Source organism: Magallana gigas, chromosome 6, assembly GCF_963853765.1.
Source record: "Magallana gigas chromosome 6, xbMagGiga1.1, whole genome shotgun sequence".
Classification (NCBI taxonomy): domain Eukaryota; kingdom Metazoa; phylum Mollusca; class Bivalvia; order Ostreida; family Ostreidae; genus Magallana; species Magallana gigas.
In genome coordinates this window covers 12,499,392-12,525,841 of record NC_088858.1, presented here as the reverse complement: position 1 = coordinate 12,525,841, position 26,450 = coordinate 12,499,392, and the positions used below count along the sequence as shown (strand labels likewise).

Sequence of the window (26,450 nt, the reverse complement as noted above, 5' to 3'; positions counted from 1 at the left end):
ATTGATACTGTTTCTTTTCAGCTTTAAAGCCAAAACAAAAAATCATAAAATTCTAAGTTGCTCAATTTGATCATTCGACTGTATTTCCAGGGCAAGCCATTAATGTTAAAGTTTTTTTTTTTTAATTTGACGCAAGTTTCCCTTGCTATTTGCTATCAACACTTCATCAGTGTTTTTCACGCTTCCTTACGTCCCGGATCTTTTTTGACAAGACAATTGGGAAGAAGTGCTAAAAGCCAACTGCTGTATATTCACACTCCAAACAACATTATAATTGTTCAAGAGAATTACTAATTTTCACTTAGCAATTAGCATAAGCAGAAAAGTTGGTTTCACACTTTATGTAAGAAAAAAAATCTAATAAACCATTTATGTTGGCGATTTTTTTTTCAGTCACTGTAACTTAATGAGTCTAAAAATTGGTGCACGATTCCTGAAGGAACTTCGAGAAAAATTATAAAACGCGCACTTGCTACCATGTAGGCGTCTAAAAAAAAATCTTACTCCGAAATGAAAATCGCCCCCTGATCGATCTAATTTTAACAGTATGACGTGACATTCCGTCAGGGATAGATTAGCGTACTTTCAGTTTACCCACTGATATCTTGTAATCTACACGTGTCTTTCACTTTTACAGGAGATTCGCACTGTGAACGTAAGTATAGAACGATCGTATTCAATATATTACTTAAATACTTTATTTCATGGGAGAGGATTGAAATAATATACTAATGTATTTTTTTTCTTCAATTTTATATTGTTAGCATTACACAGTGTTTCAAATGTATACGTTTGATGATGAATCCGTCTGTATGAAATGTACATTTGCCTACTGACGAACTCGTGTATTCGGGTCTTAATTGCAACAACGTCGAAGTCTGTTTGTAAGAATACCACCAAAAAGTATCTTATTTCAAAATTGACAGTCACTAAAGCTTCATCGCTGCTCGCAATGTATATATCTTTTTATTCTTCTAATGAATAGAAATTCAAAAATTCTTTAGGAGTGTATGATTCCAATTGATTTTTTCAAGCCCGTATCTTCATTCATTGTTTCATATCTACCGCAGATTATATGTGAAGTCCGTTTTTGTTTTGTAGGTATAAATACATAGTTATCTTGTTACCTTCGATAAACAAGTTTTCTTTGTGTGTAGTATATAAATTTTTCATTCAGTTTGGAAAGTAATGACTGCTTCCCACTCAATCCCTGTTTTCAATTTGTCGTCTAACGATTGTAATGTTCTTCTCTAATAATAAACATCTGATGCCAGCCTCGACTTTTGACATAAATAATTTACTCCGATATGGTTTCTATGTCACAAGCTTGCGTCACAGACGAGCCGATATAACGCTCGCTTTAATGAAAATTTGATGAGTTTGGAAACAGAATGTCGTCACTTACTGCAGAGGCCTGTGTGTAAGGATTTTTATTATTTAATGCGCTTGTAACTGTTGCTGTTTCATTCCTCTGATCGTTCTGTTTATTCTCACTAGTCCCTTACTAATTGCCAATTCCAGTTGTAAAGAATTATACAATGTCAAGACATAAATGTTAATGTGTCTTAATCAATCTTTGATTACGTGGAGGGCCAATCAATTGGTACTACGTCATCGCACGTGTAGTTTAAATACGCTCGAACCTACAAACAGATGATAGTCTTACTGAGGTGGCTCACGGGTACGTTTACCTGAAGTTTCAGTTTACACTGCGTCAAACTTGACGCACACTGCATTTGTTAAGGGTCAGATGCGCTTTCTATATAGGTAAATCAATATGTACAACTAGTGCATGTAACAGTGATATATTGTATCCTTTGATTAAATTTTGTAGTAAGAGAGAAAATGAACGCTAATTTGATTCTTTTTCTCCCAGTCTTTGGTGAAGTGAAAGAGACGGGCGCACCATTGCTTTCAACGACGCAGGATTTGAACGTCTTTGCTATGGATAACCCTGGGTCATCTCGACAACGCCTACCCCTGGACTTCTCGCAGAGTGGATACGGCTCCAATACACCTCACGGACCGGCCTCGAGTTCCTCCACTCAATATCGGAGAGCTTCCTGTGAATTCGAACACGACATCCCGATAACTATATCAAACTTCTATCAGCGAGGGTCGGCTACCGTCTCTTACACCTCTACCCGTGCAGCACCTCCTTGGACGGAGTCGGGCGAGGGTTCCACCCCCAGGGACACTTACAATCCACTGGCGGACTTTTCCGAGCGGTCGTGTTCTCAGAGGATGTCCAGTCGTCCACGGCTGGAGAAGGGCGTATCAAAGAGTCTGGACCTTGGGTTAAACCCTGGCCCATCCTCCACCCTCAGCCGTCGCCAGAGCTTGGACGACACGCTCGACCTAACAACAAGGTCACATCTGTATGACCCCTTTAAGACTGACACCGATGAGAAGATGCCCATTCAGTACAGTCAGATGGGGCAAAATTTTGTCAACATTGAGAATACAAGGTCAGCACTCTATTGTAATTTATTTTCCTTAATGGTGTGAAACAAAATTGTTATAATAGCTTGAAACTTTAGGACACGCAGATTTTTTAAGTAAAAAAAAAAATTAAAAGCACCAGCAGAGGTTAATTGTATAAGATTTTGGGGAAACCCTGCAGTGATTAATATCTACACCCACCCAGGGCTAGAAGGAAACATGATATATTATGAAAACAGGACATTGTAATTTAAGGGTTTTTCAAAGATATAAATGAAGTTTCAGTAGATTAAATAATTAAATTTCAGTAGTTTAAATATAATTCTTGATTTTATCACAGTGTGGAATTTCATTTTTATAAAAATATACAAAGATTATAAATCGTTTTAAAACTTTTATTACAAAATGTTTTCTTATCGTGATTGTAAGAGAGAGAGAGGGGGGGGGGGGGGGAGAAAGAGAGAGTGGGTGCTGAATCAAATTAAAGTTATAGCATATTAACTTAATAAATTGATCGTATTTAGAATTGAGGTTATGTTTTAAATTACTATAATGTCTAGGGCCAAAATATAAATGTTTGTTTCCAGTCACTAAACTTATATTTATCTGCCGATCATGTCGTCTTTATTGTTGTTCAAATTTCGGAATTCGTGACGTATTATTAATTTTGTTGCAAATTAAACTTCGTGTTGAAGTTGACATTTGAGCAAAAAACAATTGCTAATATATAAAATTAAAATTAGATTTAGAAAAACTAATTAAAAATGGAAAATGATTATTAGCTACATTTATAAATAAAGAAAAGCCAACATATCGACATCTTTTTATAATCTTAGGCGATCTAAAACTTTCGCACAAACACTGTACAAGATTGAGGCAAACTGGGGGAGGGGTTAAGAATAACACATAGTTAAAACCATGAGGATTTTATCTGTTATGTTTACCTTATGGCCTGCTGGATTTATTGCTTAATTAATTTTCTGACACTTTACCTTGAAATGTCTCGGGAAAACTTTAACAAATTTAAAATAAATTACTCGTCAAAATATGAAATAGATAAATATACTACACTTTGCTCTGCTCTATACATATATGAACTAAAGATTCGGATTAAGCTGAAAGTGTTATTGTAAAAAAAAAAGAAAAGAAGAAGAAGGTATAAGCAACCTATAGACAGATATTCTATAAAAGGAAGGTAATGAAGTGATAATAAGGACGTATATGGTGCCACTCCCGATCGTATGTTAGAAACCAATACATATTTTACTCGCGGCACACGTGCGTTTTTGTAATGTGTGTGCATGGGGATGGGTGTGCATGGGGAGGGGGTGAAGTTTCGAACAAATACATGTAATAATATTTAGATAAAACATCTTCTGAATTAAAGATCTTTTTGAATGCTTATTAACTGGAAATTGAAATTCAATATAACAAGAAAATTATCTTTCAATTCAGTGGGGTTGGCTGTCGCGCTACCGTTCTTCCATGCAGTACACAGGATAGGTATTCCACAAGTCTGTTTGCTTGCATGTATCCCCAAACGCATCATTCCTCTAACACTGGACCCATTCCATTCAAATTCAGACGCAATGTCCAACAACAACAGTCTAATGTAGCACAAGTCTTGGAATATGGAGATAATTGTCAATATACGTACACTAAAATGAAAACGGAACCACAGGACCAGTCCTATCCCCACGTACACGTACCCGATTACCATGTCCCCAGAAGTCACCAACAGTTATCTATTAATACTGCTGATATTCCCGGGGGGTCGGGTTTAAGTACTGAGTGTAGCACTTACGATGCTTTGTACAGGCAGGCTAGTCGTTCAGAGTTTAACCAGGGTCAAAGTTTTGACACGCGACGCAAAGCGAGGACATATCATCGACTATTGGCCACACCCAGCAGAGATGATCCCGAAGATTCGACGTCAACAATGGGGTAGGTGTATTTTTTTTTGTGTGCATGCGTATTAGTCAAGAGTTCAAGATAGAATTACCAGGAGATTTATTTTTTTTTAATTCTAACAACAAAACCAGCAATTAAAAATAATTTATTAATATGTTGAAATGCGTAATATTTTCAACATGTTTTGGAACAGGTTTGTGTTTTAGTCCCAAGGTTATTTATAAAAGGTAAGCCTAGAATTATTGATGTTCCATTGACGTCATCAAAGGTCAGTAGAGAACTAAAAAAAGTGTGTCAAAAACACACAGATATCTATGACTGCTCTGGAATCATCTGTACTATAAAACTAAAACAATGTCTCGCTGCATCAAAAATTAAACACAGAACCCGGTGGAAAATTGTTTTAAATATTCAATGATGACATTACGTTTACCACACACAATGTATAATGTTTGCCACCGTCGAATACTTGATGCTTATAACTGTTGCAGAAAAAAGATTAGCTTTAAATTAGCCGTGTCTTGCATCTCATAAATACTTTCTATAGTTTAAAAAGTTTGTGCATCGAACGGCAAATCCCCCGAAGGACTTTTTCCTTCACATTTTGCCATGACCTTAAATTGAATGCTGTTTTAAAACCCCCCAGTATAATTGTTAAGTTAACTGAAAAAAGATCTATGAAAATATCATTTTAAAACAATCTGTTGGGTGAGTTTATTCCTTTAAGTTTAACATTTTGCATGACAAATCATTATATTTACATCTATTAAGTAGTATTCCGAAACTTATTAATTTATAGCTCTATAAAAACAGCCATGAAGACTGAAATTGACACGCCCCGTTTATTGATTGGTCGAAATCTACAGCAGCTGAAACTGACAAGAAACGGACAGGACTGAAATTGACACGCACTGTTTATCGATTGGTCGTAACCTACAGCGACCTAAGAAAAGATGATGTTAAGATCAAAGTCTCACAAGAGATGATTTGGCTCGTTCTTATGAACATTAATAGTAATTTAGTGAATTTTACTTACTTTTCGTAATCAATTTATTAATTAGTTAAAAAGATGGTAATATAAAACTTTCTTTGATGATTCATGTGCGTTATAAGGGTAACGATCATTGTAGAAAAAATAAATAAAAATACACAACTCGTTAGCGCCGGTTGTGTATTTTTCCTGCAATGCCGCTACCTTCATATCCCGAATGAATCACCAAAGAAAGTATTTTATTGTTTAAATAAACACAGCAATAATGTACAGTGTAATCAGAGAAAGCAACGTAATTGCAGCTTCAAGGGGAATGGGTGGGCACCAAAGTAATCAACAAGCCTAACAAATATTTAAATTTATGATTATTTTTTGCTATAAAATATTTATTCAGTAAAGAATAAATCAAATTATTTTTTCTTTAAAATTTGAATATTTTCCTATATCTTTAAAAAAGGCTCTTCTTCTTAAGGAAATTAATAAAGTCTAAATAAGACAATGTCTATGCAGCCCTATTAAAGTCTTTGTAAAGGCTAGACAAGGACCTATTCAAATCGATATAACATCATGATATCCAGAATATAATAAAAAGGATTTTATTGCCTGTCATAATGTTCAGTAATGGAGACATCCCATGTGCAAACTTTGTTGTAGTTTTGGAACATACAATTCTAATGTATGTATAATAAAACAGTTTATCATACATGTTTCCTTAGAACTTGTTTAGAATCATGAAAGACGCATGGAAAGTGAATTTTACATGTTAATAATATTTAGCCATTTAAAGCGTATTATTTGTTTGAAGACTAAATTTGATTAATTGATTTATATGTAAGATGTACCTATTTGACCAAGAATGTGCTTTTTTCGAGATTTCAACATACAGTAGATACAAGGAAAAATGCAAAAATAAGATCGGCTTTTGTCGAAAACTTCCTTATATTCACAAGTTTTCATTTCTTTTCCTTTTTTTTTTTTGGTTGAGTATCCCATGTCCTTCAGATTAAAGATTGATTTCCTGTTCACCATCTGTCTAAATCATTTCAATTTTCGTTCACAAAACTGGATTATGCTTAATTAACAGTTACAAACATTTAAATAAATATTTTTCCATTTGATACCTAGTTCATCCGACCTATCTTGAGAGGATGTAGAGAAAAAATGTGCAGCTGAATTTTTCATTAATAATGAAATAACCTCCAAAAAGAAGACATGGATTCACTTATAATTTAAACCTATTAATTTTATCCACCTAAGCAAGATCAATATACCATGGGCTAACCCAAATGAAGAAAGACAACCCCTGCATGCTTATTACAGCAACCACTTGGCGCATCTTTTCCAGATAAGAGTAGTTTCAATATAAGTATTCAGACCTTCGTTGCTGCCGCTGAGTTTGGTCTAATGGTATTGGTACACGTACATCTACACGTACATGTATGTAATGCATTACTTCTTGTCTTGCAGCAAGATATGAGCTTGTATAACAGTATCAGAGCGTGCAGTCATAATAGTAGTAAACCGTTGGGCCTAAAAATAAACGTTGTGTGTTAAGGCCTACAAAATGCCCTGATCCTACCATTTTTAAATGTCTGGGTTTTTTTCGATTGTGAATTTTATATCATTTCTATTAAAAAATCTGTTTTTAAATATGACACAAACAAACATTCTTAGGATTCATGCAGAAAAAAATATGATAAAATTAAAAAAAAAATCCCTACCTACCTCATTTTTTAATCAGTGTTACCTTTAACACAATTTTTTATGGGCCTTGTTATATATTAACATTACATCAGTCGCTTCTTATTATTATTCTGTTATCTTAGCATACCATATTACATTTGAAAACTAACATGCTATGGCTGTTCCTATAATATGTCATTTTAGCGTACCATAGTTATGTAAGCGTATCTTTTGCAGTAATTTATTTGTCACTGATGTTATTTAAGAGCTAACACACCATCAAACATTGTATGCAATTACTTTAAACAGAATTATATGAATTTAATTTACTATAACAATGAGACATAATGGGAAAATAATGACTCGATTTTTTGACATTGAAGGATAAGAATTTAGTACAGTGTATATAAGATAAATGTACATCATAGGATTAAAATCTGCTGTGGTTTCATCAACCTGTTCCCGTATTCTAAAAATTGTTTACATTTGGCAGTCTAATATTAGTGAACATAGCATCATGCAGTTCGATATTACGCTGCTGTAGTACCGATATTCGTTAGAATTCGACTATTTCAATAAACCGACAAATCAACTAAAGAAATTTTAAGCCAGTGTTTTCAGGGGGCTCAATGGTCAACAAGTCGCCTACAAGATTTTCCTTAAATTTGATTTGTTAAGGTATAAAATATTTTTAGTAACAAAAAAAGATCCAAATGTCTTAGCTTTAAAATTTAAATATTTTCCCATATCTTTATATATATATATATATATATATATATATACAGTCCTTTTTATAATGATAGTAATACAGTCTAAAAATGACGTCGACCAACAAGCCCCCTTATGTCCGATATCTGTATACAATTCTGTATGAAAAAAAAAACATTAGGGAGTAAATATCAGAGCCTTGCGATACTTTTTCTGTATCCAACATATTTCAACTTGATATATCACTGACTCACCATAAGTACTTTCGAATTAATTAATGTCTTTATAGCTTCGAAAGTGAAAGAAAGTGAATACGATATGATTCAAAACGGTCGTTGTCTCAAGTAGTAATGCATGGGCACTGAAACAGAAATAAAATAAAACAGAAAATCTGGAAGTATATATATAATTGTTGTACGTAAAGCATTTCCGAAGGTCCTTGAAATTTGCCAGTGTAGATACAGATAACACACAGATTACCATGTCATCCAGCGTGTCTAAGATGTCTTATTCTCACTGCATGAAGTGCAATTATAGAATCTTTGTGACAACACCATTCACTCGGTAGTAAAACATACACTATAGCTTATACACGTACTTTTGTAACTCATTTGTTAGACACACATTTTCCTGCACCGATTCACATCTCAGAATTATCATATTTCAAATTAATCATATCATATTAAAAAACTACGCTGTTATCCTTTCACAGTGTAACACTGTTGTTTTTGTTGAATTAATTAAATGCTCAGGTGAGAAAATATATTAGTTTCCAAAAGGTAGTATGAGTTGTACTTTATTTAACGTGTGTGTATGAGAGAGAGAACTTTATTTAACGTGTGTATGAGAGAGAGAGAGAGAGAGAGAGAGAGAGAGAGAGGGTAATAGAAATACCGTTATCTTGACAATGTTACAAATCTTTGACCATTTTTTTTTCATTGCCAAACCTTCGTCGTAGATTTTCTCTTGTCAATTGATTGAAAAAAGGATTGACCTGCAAAGTTCTCAGAGAAGTGAAATATTCCATTATTGAAAGGTGTTTCATTTGCTGGTGTAATATAAAACCTGAAAATCAAAGATATGTCTTAAAGTGTCAGTGACGTTATCGTCAACCATATTAGTAATATATTTTTATTATCTTTCTGTGATGTCCGTATGAGGCGAGAGTATCTGACGAAAAGGCTCAAGTTTCAGTAAATGGTTTTGTAGCGCCCGTCTTCACTCTCCCTGGAGATTGAAGAAAGATTTATTGAACGGATCAAAAGAAAAATGTGACAAATAGAAATTATTTTTGCCGATAGATTTCAGACAGCTTCTGATTAACAAGTATCTCTCTCACGAACTTTTGGATTATATATATATATATATAGTGAATGGTAGTAGTCATTATAAAAGTACGAGTCTATGTTCCCTGTAGGTAGTAAGCTATTTTAACTTTGAGGTGGCAAATTTGTTAAAATCCAGAGGATATCATGATCGGGGATTTCAGGATTATCAGCAAAGATTTTGTATTATTGGCGCAAAAAAAGGATCCCCGAAAATTTTTCATTTGAATTCCCCCTAAACCCCAGTCACGTAACACCCATTTTAATCCCTCTATAAAGCTAGGATTATAAGTCTTACATCAATGAATTCATCTAGTTCACACGGTCTGTCCTTACATTCAACATTCATTGAACTTGTTTGCTTAAATTTAGAAGCTTACGCGAACGGCGAAATGATCCTTATTTTTGCTGGAGAAAAAAATCATTCGCCTATATATAAATACTATTAAACACTAGGTAAAACGGTCCATCCTCATACAATGTATATAAGGTAAATTATGCATTGCAAGAATTATTTGTCCAATAATGTGATCGTAAATGGACGAATTTTAAGCGGCGTATGATATTACTAGTATATCTTTTACATTGTTAGAGAATGTGTGTAAAAAAGGCCAACTTTTTAAAACACAACAGTACTTTCAGGTTCTTGCCTATTCAATCTGTTTAAAATTCATAATTTAGATGAAATCAATAAAGTGTAAAGTATATGTCTTTTTAAATCTAATAAATGTTGGTATTTAATATGCAGGTTCTGTTTAGCTGACTACTTGTACTTTATATCCGAAAGTTTTCAAAGTTTGCTTTTAAACATGCAAATCTTTATTGATTGATATCGAAGTTCATTAGCATTTACAATTACATACTTGCACACTGTTATAAAATATAAGTCAGAAACACTCTATTAAATATGGACAAATTATTCATCAGATCAGTTTTGTGGTGCTTCTCGATACCAGAACAAAAAGCTATAGAAAACACAATGCCAACAGTTTTAGTGTATTGCCGTACACTTACTTGTTTCCTGTGGGCTGTAATGTATTCAGAAGGCATCCATAACTGTCAGTCGTCCGTCAGTCTCGTACCAAGTCAACTTCTGTCAGCCGCTCTACCTTGTTCTTTGACGACACTTGTCACTTTCTGTGGTGAAATTAATGTACTGCATAGTAAACAGGAGTCTTGTTCTGATCAGCAAAAGTGTAAAATCATCTCCTCCATATACTTACACACTTCAATTGTTTCTTACACACCTGGAATGACTGGTTGGTTTTTTTTTTGCTATAAACGATACAACATCGTCAATCTCAGACTCGACAATTAACTTGAGGCTGGAATCAACTCTCTGTTTGTGTCGCTTATAGACCCCCTTCTACACATGATAATTTAAAATACGCCTTCTGATCATTTGCAATAGTTTCTATCATTGTGAATTTTGGTCTTTGGAAACAATATCATAAAATATCTACATGTGTATACATTTGTTTTGAAGAACACAAACATTCCAACTACTTCTTATACATGGTCTGTGTTTCTGATTTCGGATGAAAATGATTTATATATCACTAAAACTAACTTAAATCTTTAGATTTACTCATGCACAATTTGAATTTCAGTGTAAATAATTGGATTCGAAAACTAATAATTCATTAGGATACATATGTTTCGAATCATCCATATATGGTCGGTATCAAAATAACTCCTTTATGGGTATAGTGCATTGAAACGCCTCTTCATGCTAGCTTTATAAAGAACAAGGCTTAAATTATTGTTTTAAAAGTCATACGATGGAAATTCCTATATAGCATCGTTAATCTTCCTCAAGTTATTTATATGTCCACGTAAAATAAACCTGTATTGTATTCAAGTGAGTGTGACTTATTTACCATTGGGGAACCCCCATTTTTATTTCCGCCACAACCAGTGTTTACATACATTGTAAATAGAGAAGAGCTTGTAATTTTTAAGTGTCGGAATGATCCAAAGAATTATTCATAAGCGGTTTTATATATCATAATATTGCCAGAGGCAAAACGTCTTCAGAGAAATTACAAAAAAGAGAAAAAATATCAAGAGTCTGGGAGTTGCTTGGAAGGTCAAGTTGTTACTTGTGAGAGAGAGAGAGAGAGAGAGAGAGAGAGAGAGAGAGAGAGAGAGAGAGAGAGAGAGAGAGATATATTTTAACAACTGGGCCGCAAGACGACGTGATGTATTACGACATAAAATGTACAGCTTAAAAAATTATATAAATAAAAATTCACGTGTGTATAAGCACTCAATCTTATCTTTAAAACCTCCAAGCTACGTTTTTTTTTTTTGTTCTTAAAGAAGTATTTGCAACTCTAATTTTTCATTTACACTGACACAAAATGCCCGCCAAGACACTGTTTTGTGACGGGCACCGAGTGGTACCTCGCATTCATCTTGGTTAAATCTTTATGATTTTTTTGTTGCAATGACATTGCCTTTTAAATAACAATCTCATTTGATTATTTTATTATACAGCAAATGACAAACCGATTGCTTTGAACATTTACTGCATGAATGTCTTATCTTTACCAGATTGTTTAAAAGGATGAGAGAGAGAGAGAGAGAGAGAGAGAGAGAGAGAGAGAGAGAACGCTCTGAGGTCAATAGCTTTGCTATGATACGTTACGTATATATTTGTGTTATGTCCAGATTTTGGACAATGTCCAGGGAAGCTTATCCTGTTTATCTACTTATTTTGATCAAAATATGCGTAACTTTTGCGTTGTTTGGTGCATTTACCGTATTTGTTCATTTATTATTCAATACACACGGATGGTACGACGAAGGTTTTATAATCAAACGACCGGGGACACCGGGTTAATATAGAGTTTATCCAGTTTTAAATAACCCCACGAGTTCATTGAGGGTTTTTAAATGCTCAATCAACTATTGTTCGGGGATTTCGACGTAAGCGAGAAAGGTCATGGTAATAAATGTACGTCATAAAATTCGGGGGTTTAAACTGAATGAATAGCGGTATTATAATCCCAAAAAATTTATCCACAAATAAAACAGGTATATTTTTGAACATCTGATCTACTGCAGGTTAGTTAAGTAAACTGATCAGTCCGGAGTAGTTTTATGATAATACGTCTGAAAGTAAAAGATCGAGAACAAGATCATATCATGAGTATTGAGATCAAGATAATGTTTTCTATGGGTGAACGGAAACTGTCATGATAGTACTGTTGACCGAATAACACTCCATGTGAAACCTATCAAATGGGGGTCCCTAAGAGATTCACAATGCGGTGGCAGTATGGCCTGCTAGAAGTAGCATTGTGATTGTGGTTTAACACAGCCGTATTTAAATATGCAAATTAGTTGTCTTCACTTGTCTATCCTTTCAAATACAAGGAAAGTCAGATAAGACAATTGACTTGAACAAATAATTATACGCCTTATTTCAGATAAGGAATAAAAAATGCACACATAAATATAGATAATTAGATAGATAGAACGATGCTTTCACATTGAATTTGAAATATGAGAAATATTTACATAATGTAGACAACTTCCTTAAAGCATCGTTGTATGATTGAGAAAGTCTCTATTCCCATCTGGGCGAAAACATCAAATTTAAAACTGCACTTGATAACTTAATATTCATTTTGATCTCTGGTAATACCATTTAACAAAGGACGATTTCCAGGTTCGATTTATGTAACACTATGAATCGGTCTTTTGTCGTGTATTTCCCTCTGCATGAAATAGAAATTAACTAAATTCATTAATTCAGTAAATCGTTGCATAAAAATTATGATGACTGGGAATAGAAAACAACTTTTTATAACTGTCATTTATATTTCTTGAGCAGAAATCGTTTTGGTTTAAGGATAACTACATTAAGTTAGAAAAGTTTATTTTCACTAGGGCTCACCAACATTTGAACAATTTAATGTGGGTTAAAGTGCACGGACGACAATTTCTGCCATCTATGTCATTTTGACAAAATGGCAGACTAAACAAAACTTTATGGTAAACTTACGCAGTACCAATTACTCTACCCAATTTCCCCCCCTCAAATTATTACCCTTAACTTCTTATCAGAACATTGCAATAGTTTGCAAATTATACGGAGAGGTGAATTTTATTTCGGCGCAAATTAAAGAAGTTTTATTGGACTGCTTAACATTTTAATGTGAAGCTTAAATACAAAGTATAAAGCCCCGTTCCTACACATATGTACCTCCGCTCAATGTAGTGCCCTTTGCGTTCCCATATTCAGAATACGAGAAATCCAACATCTGTTCGTTACACCAGTTATTGGACCGTCTCTTCTGGCTTTGATTCTTATCTATCCCACGGAAGGCCAATCTGGTGTGACCCTCACATTATATAAACTATAGCTCGAACCTTGTGTACTATCAATATTTATATAATTATGGTTTTTTTTAAAAAAGCTTTGCTTAAATAATTTGCTCAGTGTAATTGTTCATAGTACTTAGATGAAATAAATAAATAAACGATTTATGAAGTTTTACCGTTGGATGCTGGTTTCTGTATTTCTGCATTGTATTTTCTATTAGCATTGGTGCATTAGATTCTGTTTATTGATCCCAACATCAGTTGCATTACGCGATATGGAAACGATATAGAAAGAGCAATTCAAGCGCTCACCATATATGGTAAACATTGATACCTTCTCTGAAGACGATTGCTGGGGGTCAAAAATGCCTTTAAAATATTCCTTATTCTTATTTCAACGATACGAATATTGATTTTACCACATTTCAAGATTACCATATTCTTCTTAACATAAAGGTTTAATTGTTTATATATTGAAATACATTGACATTATTAGAAACATTTTAAGTTTGCATTAAACAGCAGCCAATGTTCGATAAAGACCTGCCATTTCAAACATCCATGAATGTATTTTTTAGAGAATACTGGTATTTCGGGTCTAAGCTCAAATTATTCGAATTAAAAAAATTACTTAAAATCAGTCGAACAGAATTCATAAGATTAAGAACTCGCATTTGCAAAAATGAAATAAGAAAATATAGGAAATTAATGATGATGTTAAAGACTCTTATCTGCAATAATAAATAAGTATAAAAACAAATTTTTAAAAAGTAAAAAAAACAACAACAACCCACCAACAACCTGGAATGTCAACTAATATTAAAAGTTCATATCGTACAGTTATAACGATTTTGGATACATTGGTACTCATATTTATGTAAACTGTTAATTCAAGTCGCGGATTGAAGTGTAATTAATGGAAATTGTTAATATTTATAGGCGTGTCCAATAGCAAGTTTGACATAATGTTTAACGAGGATGCAACAGAACAATGGAGAACTGTATAAACGCCATTCCGCGTTACATTTTGCTACATATAATTTTTTCTTAAATGTACGCAAAGTTATTAATTTTACGCTCACTGGGCCCCCGAAAATATGTGTGCTTGAAAATACATTCTTTTAAGCTGACCTTTTTTGAAAAGAACTGAATACTCTTTATAATTTGATACGTTTTTGATAACCACTTTGGTGTCAATTCCATTATAATCTTAGCGGTATTTCAAATCGATATTTAATATATAATAATATACCTACGTAGAATAAAAAAAAAGCCCCACGTGACTGAATCAACCAATAGAAAAAGTGAGTGACGTATATGCGCTTTATATGCCCTGAACCTCCGTTTGTAGGTCATTTGATAGAGTGGTGCGTTTTAAAGAGCGGCTGGTCCGCTTTTACTTTGGGAATAAGTGTATGCTTATATGAGTAATTAGTCAAAATGGCTCCCAGTCCTGTAGAAGAGCTGGCTCTTTTGGACCTAGAAAGGTAGGTATTTGGTGTTGTGTTTTAGTGACTGATTCTGGGATGGATGTCCACTATACTTGCCGTGTATTTTTGTGAGTGGGTAGTCAAAACGGAAAATTCCGCCATTGAAGATAAAAAATTCTTCGTTCTTTCAGATCGAACAAGGGCGCATCCAAACAACGCCGCGACCAAATTAACAATGAGATCGGAACCCTGCGGGATCTGTTGCCCCTCCCTGAGAGCGCCAGACAACGCCTCTCTCAGTTACAAATCATGTCCCTCAGTTGTGTTTTTATCCGGAAATGTAATATCTTACAAAAACGTAAGTTTTTGACAAATTATATATATTTTTTGATTTGTGTGTGTGTGTTGGTGTTTATCAAAATGTCTATTCACCGGGTTAAATTTTTATCAGACGATGACGAAAGCCTCTTAACTTCTACTGACACAGTCATCTGTTTATTTTCAGTATTTAATGCCACACCCGGGACCTCATCGGATTCACCATGCGATTTTTCACAGGTAATTCAATCTTAAGCTTACATTATTACGTCTTGTATGTACGTATTAAATGGGCTTCTCTACAGTTGGTATTTAACCTACCTGTTAGAATAATAGATTCCAGCATTTACGTCATAGAGCTTAAAGGTCAAATTTTTTTTCGCTTCGTTGAGTGATATATGATATTAGCCCGAGGCGGTGAATTTTAATGGCTCATCGAAGCACTGTCTAAGACAGCAGACAGAGTACAAGCGAAAGATTTGATTAAGTACTCTGTATAATGACTTCAGTTAGCATGTTATGTGTGTAGGCTCACCATAAACATGTCCCTTTTACCTTCATCGCAACACAACGGCGAATGTCTATATTTAGTCTAGATTGACGTCAGCGGTAACAGGTCATACAGATATGAGAGGAAACGATAGACGTTTTCAAAATATTACACAGCAATAAAATTCGTTTTAAATTATGAGAAGTGAATTAGAAACAGACTACTTCAATAGTTTTTTTTGTAACATTCCTTCGCCCACCACTGTTTAATGGCGTAACTCAATTCCCTTTAAAAAGAAGTAATACATTTTAATGCATATTTAATTTCTTTTTTAGTCTTTGACTGGGTTTTTGCTTGTTACCACACGTGAAGGAAAACTGGTGTACATTTCGGAGAATGTTACTGAATATTTGGGTCATTCAATGGTGGGTACATTACATAAACAATTAGTTCAGCGAAACCTTAATCAAAAGTATTGAGTTTTTAAAGTATATTAAAAACAATCGGATTAAATAAATTGTTTTTGATTTTAAAGGTCGACATGAAGACTCAAGGAGACAGTCTATTTGACATCGTTGACAAACGCGACCATGGGACCGTTCGCGCCCAGCTTTTACACGGCGCCGGAGAAGTTGATCCGGATAAAGAGGTGGCCTTCTTCTGTAGAATGAACATGTCCAGAACACTCAAGCGACAAGCTGGCTTCGGCGACGTCAAGGTAAATATCTTAGTTCAGTTTATTTCTAAACACACTCTATAGCTCTCCCGAGCCGGTGTTTGGTTTCACTAATGCGCCTGGAGAGTTTTCCTGTTAGACTGATGACGTCTATCGGGGACAAAGCCGGATGTCCTCTTCACTTTATCTCCCTTAAACTGTTACCTGTTTCACAAAGATCTGGCAAACTGCCATGTAAAACATTGGAAGCAATCTAGTATAACAGTTATCGATCGAAGCGCAACTGAGTGGGTCACACACAATAAAACCCCCTCAAAGAGCCCGTTTATTGTAATTTTATAGCCCACCACTTCAGACGTAAAGGAGATCTACTGTTAATGTGTAGAGTGCAATACGAATGCGCGTTTTGCACATATTGTATCGATTTTTATTTTTTATTAAGTTTGCTGCATTAAAAAATGTAAATCCTTATGGCAACAATTTTGATATATATCTAAATATCTACAGTATTTATAAAGTTGCTCGAGAGAAAATAAAAGTATGACATATTTCTGGACGTCTGCCAACGTATTGCCCGAGGGAGAGGACAGATAGATGGATCCATATGATTAATGATAGTTTCCGGTTACAAATGTTCCGTGTCATAGAGTTTATGGCGAATTTCGCGGACCACTGAACACTCATTATCATACATTTCATCTTACTCTTGTGAAAAAAATTATTCTGCCCGGATTAATAACTATGACAGAGATGACGTATTCTCTTTTTATCTCCGGTAATGCCCGCAGGTAATACTAAACCACAAAGGTGAAACAGTTAAAAAACGAAAAGAAAAAAAACCCCGAAGAAGTCAAGATGACTAATACACACCACATTTACATACGCGCACCTGTTGAACACTTGAAAGCAAAGAGTAACATTTTAAGAAAATGTAGCGACACTCAAGTTGTGTAATCAAGTTGGATATGGGACGTCTGAACATCAGAAGACGTAAATCGTAACATGTGCTTCTGATTAGATTAGAAGGTTGGAGTGCCGCATTATTTGAGAAAGAACATATGTTATGAAGAAATAGATCGTGGGAATAAATAATTTCATGTTCTATGTTTTTTTCTCTCTCGTAGGTGATGCATGTAAAAGGACACTTTGCAACTGTGCCAGGACAGGAACCGGGTACAGAGCAACAAGTGTTCATGGCGCTCTGTTCTCCTCTTATAACTCCCGACATTAAGGAAAGCCTTATTCAGAACAACACCATGGTTTTTAAGAGCGTGCATCAGCTCGATATGAATTTCATCGAGCTAACTGAGAACGGGGAGTATCATCTTGGGGTTAAAAATGAAGACATCTGCAGCAAATCTTGGTACTCTTATCTGCATCCCGAAGACATTTATGAAGCCCGAGAGAAACATGTGCAATGTAAGATTTTTTTTTTTTAACTTCAGAAATATTTTCCGTTTCAATAATTGCATTCCTTTGTTTCATGTTGGTATGCAGTTTTGATAAAAATAACACTTCGGAATTTCTTTTGCAGTGATCAAGTCTCGACATGAGATGGGATGCATGATGACTGTTCGCATGATTACAGCATCGGGCGAAATTATTTGGGTCAACATCGTTATGCATGTTCGCCAAGCCTTATTGTCAAACAGCGATGATCCAGTAATTCTGTGCATTAACCAAGTCATTAGGTAAATGCTTACGTAGTTAAAGTAAACATGCACTATAAATAAGATTTGATGCTTCATTTTCATAGGTTTTTGTGCATAAATTTAGAGCTTCTTTTATTTTGTTTCAGCGAGAAGGAAGCCTACCAATTCAAAGTCCAGGGCCAACTGTTCGCCCTTTACGCTGCCCGATCTCCCGACTTCTTCTTTGGTACTGCTTTTTGTGCTCCCATTACACCAGCAATGGAAAATGTCATGTCCCCATCTTCTGGTATTCTCCCTCCGCCCTTCTTCTCTCGTCAGCAGCCTTTCGATAACGCGCTCACAGCGCAAACGGCACCTTATATGCAAAACCCTGTTGCAGCAAACCAATCCACTATGTTTATGAAAAATGGGTTTCAGCCAAACGTCGGACGCCAGGGTCACACCGATACACTCAAAGCCCTCAAGAGGAAGATCCAAGAAAATTATACATGTAAACCGCCCGTCAAAGTTCCACGCATGATCAATGGTCTTGCGCACAGAAACACATTCTCTCCACCACAAGACACCACCCCACTGCCACCATCATTTGAAAGTAACATCTACAGGAACACCTTTGGTCCTCACGTTGGAGGAGGAGATCATCGCGGAATAGGACAGGGGCCCATGCAGGTCATGTACGCCCATAACCTATCCACCGTGATGATGTCGCCAAAGGAGAAAAGCTACATGTCTGATGTTTTCTCACCGAAACCAATGTACGAAGAGAAACGATTAGAGCAAGTTGTTCCTGATGTCAGTATCCCACCATGTTATCTTACGCCCGAGCCTTCACCGGTTTCATCCCCAGAACCACCAAAGAAATGTGAGCCCGTGCGCACAGTAAAAGAGACCAAACTTATAGATCCATTGCTCATCGCAAAACATCTTTGTGCTTTAAAGCAAAGACAACTAAATCCAAATGCTTCTATGAATCCAAATGGCGAGCCGCGAAAACTCTTGCCAAGCCTTGACGTTGATTACGTTGATTCGTTTTTCAACGAAATAGACAATGTTTCGCTGACGAGAGAAGAAGAAATCCTACTGCTTCAGAAGATTGCGAGGGAGAAAATAACCATCAAAGAAGAGCCCATCGAACACGAAGCCTGCAAAGAAAACCATGAACCTCTGACGAATGACTTCGATATCGAAGAATTCCTACAGTTCACAGAGAAACCAAAAGATGAGACAGTGCAGGTCAAGGTGGAATCTCGAAGCGATGATCAGCAAGTGATGAGTTTCGAGAACTCCCCATCTCCATCATCTCCCTACAGCACAATCAGCGCAGCAGACGACAAGTTCAACAGCGATGACTTCTCATCGTTTGCCCTCACACCGGAATCGGGCTTTGAAAGCGATTCATTGGATGACGTACTGGAGACTGACTGCTGGGATTTGGAGTCGGTAAAGATGGACCTGTCAATGACGTCCACGCCGCCAAATCACCCGGCTTTCAGGATGACCCCAGACGTTCATCCGGAACCTGAGTTGTATCAACTCAAACAACTCATTTCTTCTTGCACGCCAAGTGGTAAGTTATACTTGAGCATCTTACCCAGTAAATTTCCCCCGATATTTTTCGCTGTACAAACAACAAACAATGTGTTCTTCAATATTTTAATTTTTTTTTATTTTTAAAAATTACAGGTATGCAGGATTTCACCGAAGACTCCCAGTAGGCCGTTGTGTAAGTTCCGACTTACGATTTTCTTTCCGTATGGCATATTGCCATTTTCCTTCTACTATTTCGTCATTTCCATGCGATCCGCAGGACCGGAGGTAGCCATAGGACTTGACCATTCCGCTGGCCGGAATTCAAACATTTTTCGTTCGAGTTTTAGATTGTGTAAATAAATATGCTTGGACAAATTTGTGCAAAGTTCCACTGGCTGGAACTGGACACTTTTATATCTTTGATACAATTGTACTTTTGCATGTGTTTTTGTACCGTACTGTCAAGTGTACTTTCTCGTTTGTACAAGATTGTTGGGCTGGTCTCGCTGTCTTTTAAATGTGTAGATTTTGAAGTTATCAAACATCTATATATTTTTTCCAAACGATATTGTATTTTTAGATCGGTACTTGTACCTTCATTTTATTGTGTAGATTTTTGAAGTTATCAATTATCTATGTCATCATCACCCTCATTCTATCACCCCCTCGTTAACGCTGGTCGTTAATGAAAATTAAGATGGAGAATTTGTTTTTGATTTTGATAGAAATCTTACAAGGAATCGCTTGTCTATTTTCTTGACTGATCACTAACATTTTTCTTTAACGTCAATAAGACGGTTAAGGGCTGGTCCCTTTGTCTTTGAGGCTGGTACTCAAGTTTTTCTCATGTTTTTATTCATATTTTGCTTAAACTCGTCCAAAGATTTACCGCTGGTTCGGAAATATTATGCATTTTAATTGTATATTAATTTTTTGTCCATAAATTTTGCTGTTCTAGAAATTGTACGTTTCAGTTGAGCATATTTCTGGTTTTAATAAATATACAAGATTTAATTCATTTTGTTATTTTCTGCGTCTTATTAAAATATAATGAAGCTCATAGGTTATATGAAAATAAATGCAGTGACATTCACAAATAATGTTTTCACAGACGTAACCTTCCCGACAAATGTTTTTCACTTGCGGATGTATTCATCAAACCACAGAGTGTATTAGTAATAAATTTATCTTTACAAAAAGGATGTAGATTTTAAATTTTAAATGCATGTCATATTTTTCAAGGAGATACAGTGTGGCAGTTTATTCTCGTAAAATATAAATAGATGACAGCTGGCTGCTAAGATAAATAGGAGCCACACAACGCGGAATTTTCCGCTTAAATTTGAGGCACGCCCTAATAAGGTCCACTAAAAAAAATCCCGAATCGAACAAAAATAATCTCAGAATAAATTTTGAAATACATTATTTTATTACATCGCATTTATCACTATTCAAAATAATGCATCGAGAAACAAGTGTACAAAGATATTTTTAACGAAATACTGAAGAGCATTTTGGTTAATTAAGTCTTTATTTTGATAAAATTCTTATTAATATAAAGTTTATGTACACTAGACAAAGTTTATAATTCATATTTTTAATCACAAGCATATTGTTAGCAAATTACTAGTCAACAATGACAAGGAATAAGATATGGTTCTCACACTATAACTATAACGTTGAAAGTCCTGCCTTTTTGTCTTGAGCAACATATGATTTGTCTGACCAGAAGATGGTAATGCAGCCACGGGCTTTCGACAAAATTTAAGCCTAATGGTCCAGCAAATGATATGTCGCATCGTACCCGGTCAACTACTGCATACTAATCTTACAAGCTCGAACATCACACCTTTTTTATACTATAAGGGCAAGGCATGCGTTCACTCTGCTGGTGAAACCAGTTATAAAATAGAAAATTAAATCATCGCCATTTCTTTTGCTCAGAAATGCATCAAGTCCATTTTAATTTAAAAACTTTGAGGGGTGGACAACTACAACCTTAAACAAAAATGCAGTCTTTCTGTCTCTTGTACCTAACCAACTTGCCATAGTACACAGGCTGGCGCATCAGTGAAGTATTGATCTCCATCAAGCGATAGCCATATAAGGAAACCTCTGTTAAAAGAGCAATGGCGGCTTTTCCCTGAGGATGGTAGCGTGATGGCATTATTATACAATAAAGAAAGACGTCTATATTTGGAGATTTCAGGAGGTTGGGTGGTAAAAAAAACTGCCCACCTTATCCACTTAAAAACTTGAAAAATTATTTTTCTAAACATAAACTATATTATTTGAATAAGAAATTTCCAAATGTTTCAGTTTTGTAGAACTTAAGTGTTTTCCTATATCATTAAACAGGGTTGAGTTTAACTATGCTTCTTAAAAATGAACTCTTAAAGTATAAAAAATGGCCATGACCATTCATGCTTTATGTATACATGTACATATATACACAGATGTACTATGATCTCATAAAATAACATGTATTGCATGTATATAAACACAATAATTTAAGTTAAATAAATTCGCGAAATCAAAGTACTTTTGAAAAGAATTCTCTAAAAATTTAAAAACTGAGGACAAACTGTGTACATGTACGTATATTTAAGGCTTCCACCAAGCGGCTTTCTCGCAATGCTATTTTGAAGATATCTAGAAACTGGACTTGATTCATGTAATATAAATACATATTTCCTTATGCCCGCGGTAAATACTGTTTTCACGAACGACCTGAAATACAAAACGGAATCAAAAGACCTATAGAATATGGTTTTTCCATACTAATTTTGGTTTTTACCGTCGTAAATGTATATACGCTTACCGAATGTAGGAGAAAAATGTATAAAAATGAACAAGATAATGCTTTAATGAGTAGCTCTATCGCATCTCCGCTATCCAATGTCATGCTTCGGGAGTCTTGTTCTCTAATTTGCGCCGAAAATAACTGTATTATCAACAGAACACTCCCAAAGAAAAAAAATCTGACACTGTATCATACCTACATGTATATATCTGCAATATTATCCTTAATTTTGATCAAAGAAAAGGCAGAATTATATTTTGGTGTACTTGTTGACAAATTACAAAACTGCCTGAATGTAAATCTTTTTCTCACCAAGGCTTACTTATTATCAAACACAGGTCGTTTTACAGATTAGTTTGATAACCAAATCAACAATTATGCATAAGCTAGGTAAAGGAAATATCATCGTATACTGAAACACCATTTGATCGAATATTGTGAAGATAAATGAGCAATGAAACACCAAATTCTGTGTTTCATCAATTGCATAGCAATGCGATTGTCTCTATACATACACTTAATTTTCATCATTCTCAATCATTTTACTTTAACATTTTTGAATTTATTCTCGATAGACATAATCAAATGACAGCCTCTGTTTCTTCAAAATTCATATAGTTCACAATACAAACGAGTTAATTTCTCGCCGCGATCCTCATAAAAGACAACGGACTTTGATAGCATTATTTTCAACAACTAAAATGGCGGTGCCATTACGTGTCGAGTACTAGTAGTACGACGACTATGAATGTCCATCAACATATTTCTACTGCGCAACAATTTGAACCAAAAACAGTGCGACAGTAGCAAATAAAGTGGGAGGGAACAAGTGCAATTTATCAGTAAACAAAACAACCGCAATGTTAAATTATATACTGTTTATAACAACAACAGGTTGAAGAAAATAACTAATGAAAAGACTACATACAAAGTACATGGCTACTTTTCCGCCATGCTTGCCTAAACATCGTCGGTTAATGATTACTTTCCCTATGCGATTTTTTTTAAAGATATGAGATGTGTCATTTGGAGTCTCACGGCAAAAAATGAAAGATAAAAATGTAACCCCCCCCCCCAAAAAAAAACCCGTGAAAAAACAAAAAAATAAAAAAAGCAAAAAAGACATAACAAAAAACCAAAGAATACTAGACTAGTATTTGGTTAAATCTTGGGTACAATCGTACTTTGCATGGGTTTTATATACTGTGTATAAATAAAATAAACTGTGGGTTTGATCCATAGTCCAGAAAACCCATGTTACATGCATTTCGTTTCGATCCTATAGAATTAAAATTTCCATATTGAAATACTATAGAATAGAAAGTCCAAAAACAGAACAGCGCGGAAATGATCATGACATATAAGTCTTGAATTGATACTGCTTTACAGATTTATCTACATTTACAGTATTATTTTAATTCCGTTCCACGAACTGAATACAACTAGGATTCCGGACTTTTCGGATAAGTCTTCTCAAGCTCGCTGAGATCATACCTTAACCTTGAGCACCCTACGTATTTCAAACAAAGACCCGTTAAAACCCAACGTACGAGAAACCCTTTCCCTGCAAGGTATAAACAAACATTAACAACATTCTGTTGATGAGACAAGATATAAAAGGGTGATACGGTTCAGTGTTACACAGAGGATTCATGCATAATCACAACAATAGGATGTGAACGTGGGATCTTCCTTCCTCTAGTTACGCCATAGTTGTTTACACATTATTTTTGTAAACCACAACATTTTTATCAATTATGCTGTGTTTAAAGAGTACATAAGTGTTTTGAAAATCAGCATAAAAAATTCAGCTATCCTGATAATCTTATAAATTTTTTGGAGTCCAAAATGACCAAAAACAATAGAAAAGGATATTGCGGAAACTTCGTTCATTTTGTGAGATTATTTCAGAGTTCACAGAAACCGTAGGCTTTAGTCGAAGATCGCTACCTACAAGTACTCTCCACCCCTTACATGGTCTCAAAAATCGTCCTATCCTTTCCCAATCACATTTTAGAAATTCTTTCACATCTGTTACCAGTTAAATAAGATGAAAACAAAGAGATTGACAAGCCTGCACTCTACACAACTTGACACATCTACATGTTGTTTATGACATTTTCATAATTTCAAAACTTGAAAAACACATGATATGCCTGTTTCTTCCTTATCCTTATGGTATGCATTAAGATATGCTTATAAATTATCAATATAATTCGATTAAGTTCTAAAGTTAATTTATGAATTGAAAAGAACTGAAACATATTTTTTTATAATATAAAGAATAAAAATACAATGCAAATCTTTTCACAGTAAAAGACATGTTTTATTTATGACAGTCTTTATGATTCATGGAAAATTCAAATCCCATAATCAAGTTGTTGCAAAATTCCAGAGCGCTATTAAACACTATTGATTAAACAATCCTCATATTCTTTATTCCATATGACCATATTTATACATACGAGGGCAGCTATTCCCTCATTAGTGTCGTTGCTAAACATAGATGTATCAGCCTACATATCTCCGCATAATACATTTCCTAAACATACCTACATTTAGAAAATTAGACGATAAAGTGTAGAATTACAACTAAGCTTAAGAACCGTATCCAGGAATACAATGATCAATGAAAGGTACTTACAAATATTATATACATTCTTGATCTTCTTATCATATTAAGAAATAACGTTGGCACCCCAATATAAATCGGAATCTTTGGGGTCTCTAAGTCTAATCTTGGAACACAAGATAGACATATAAGCACTGCTTGTTTTTTCATCTGGTATATATTATTCTCAATATCATACTAAGTACCCTGCATTCGAACTCTACAGGTTTAAAATGGATAATTATCTTCTGTGAGCAATCCTACTTATTTGTACGTTAGCATATAGGAGGTTGTTGAACGAAGACCAGACAAGGCCAAAAAATAAACGATGATCAAATCATAAGACTAGTACCAATAACTTCCATTAAGTCTTGCCATCATATCATACATAAAAACCTGAAATTAATTAAAAGATTCTTCAAAGTACAAGTTTTAAATAAAAGTTCGAAATACTTTGCAGAATAAAAACTCTTGTAAAAAATGTACAAGAGACCCATGGTTCTTATCGGTTTCTTGAGTATCCGTACTGTGGCTTTTGAAATGTATGTATTCATGTTCATTAAAATTACAAGACAAATGAAACCATTTTTAATATTCCAGGATCGTTTAAAGCTGCTTGGTCCGATTTTATATCAAATTTTATGCACGCTTTTAAATGATGGCTGTGCTTAGTATATGTATAATAATAAACATTGCGGTAGTTTTACCAGTCAATTATGCCAAATTTCAATGAAGAAAAATACGTACAAAATTTGCTAACAAAACAAATGTCATTAAAAGGTACCGCGTTATTTCGCCTCATGTTAAATTTCACCCCTGACGATTAGACGGGTATGGTTGTATTACGACTTTGACATCGCTTTAAATAAAGGTCGAAATGATCAGACAAATTACAAATTAACATGTGTACGTTTTGTTCGCTAATATTTCTAAAGTCTGCTTTCTTTACAATCGATGCATAGCATGCGGGTTGAATAACTCTAATCATTTGGGGGACGAAACCAAGCGGTTTCCTTTTCTAAACATTCACGTGATGCATTTTGGTTTGTTTTTTCGTTTGCCCAAAGAGAAATTATTTTTATTTACTTTGAATATTTCTAACTTTGAAAGGAGACTGATTCTGCTGGTGTAAATAGGAGAAAGTCCGTAACTTTCTAAGATAAATGATTTGTATGAAAAAAATTTTGATACTGTAATTACAAAAAAATCGGACCAAGCAGCTTTAATCAAACACACTTTCAAAATTCTAAAAAACGAAATTATTTTAAAAATGTAGCATAACATACAGTGACAAAATTGAACAAATCATTAGTACAAAAAAATGGTCGAAATTACATCCTATATGATCATTTGAGCCCTGCCCAACACCAGAACCCCTGATCCATGGGCCTTGATATTCATAAGTTTGGAAGATGCACTCTTCCATATCAAAGCTAATTACTTAATTCATCGGATTAATACCCAAGAGCAGAGGAGAAGATTTTCAAAAAATTACTGCTTATTTAGAGCCCCACCCTAACACAAGAACACCTACCCAGGAACCATGAA

At 34.7% G+C, this 26,450-nt stretch overlaps 2 protein-coding genes across 2 annotated transcripts; both read left to right on the top strand.

Annotated features, from left to right (window-relative positions):
• Positions 1 to 583: 583 nt before the first annotated feature.
• Positions 584 to 6,229, top strand: LOC105340684 (uncharacterized). Its single transcript, XM_011446859.4, has 3 exons — positions 584 to 655; positions 1,877 to 2,468; positions 3,898 to 6,229. The coding sequence occupies exons 2-3, from the start codon at positions 1,945 to 1,947 to the stop codon at positions 4,388 to 4,390; spliced, it is 1,017 nt and encodes a 338-aa protein (XP_011445161.3). The 5' UTR covers positions 584 to 655; positions 1,877 to 1,944; the 3' UTR covers positions 4,391 to 6,229.
• An 8,491-nt stretch (positions 6,230 to 14,720) lies between these two features.
• On the top strand, positions 14,721 to 20,502 carry LOC105340685 (neuronal PAS domain-containing protein 4). The gene is made up of 9 exons (XM_034469790.2): positions 14,721 to 14,879; positions 15,014 to 15,180; positions 15,328 to 15,380; positions 15,966 to 16,055; positions 16,166 to 16,348; positions 17,431 to 17,725; positions 17,841 to 17,997; positions 18,105 to 19,525; positions 19,642 to 20,502. Exons 1-9 carry the CDS (start codon positions 14,833 to 14,835, stop codon positions 19,671 to 19,673), a joined length of 2,445 nt encoding a protein of 814 aa, XP_034325681.2. The 5' UTR covers positions 14,721 to 14,832; the 3' UTR covers positions 19,674 to 20,502.
• Positions 20,503 to 26,450: the final 5,948 nt, after the last annotated feature.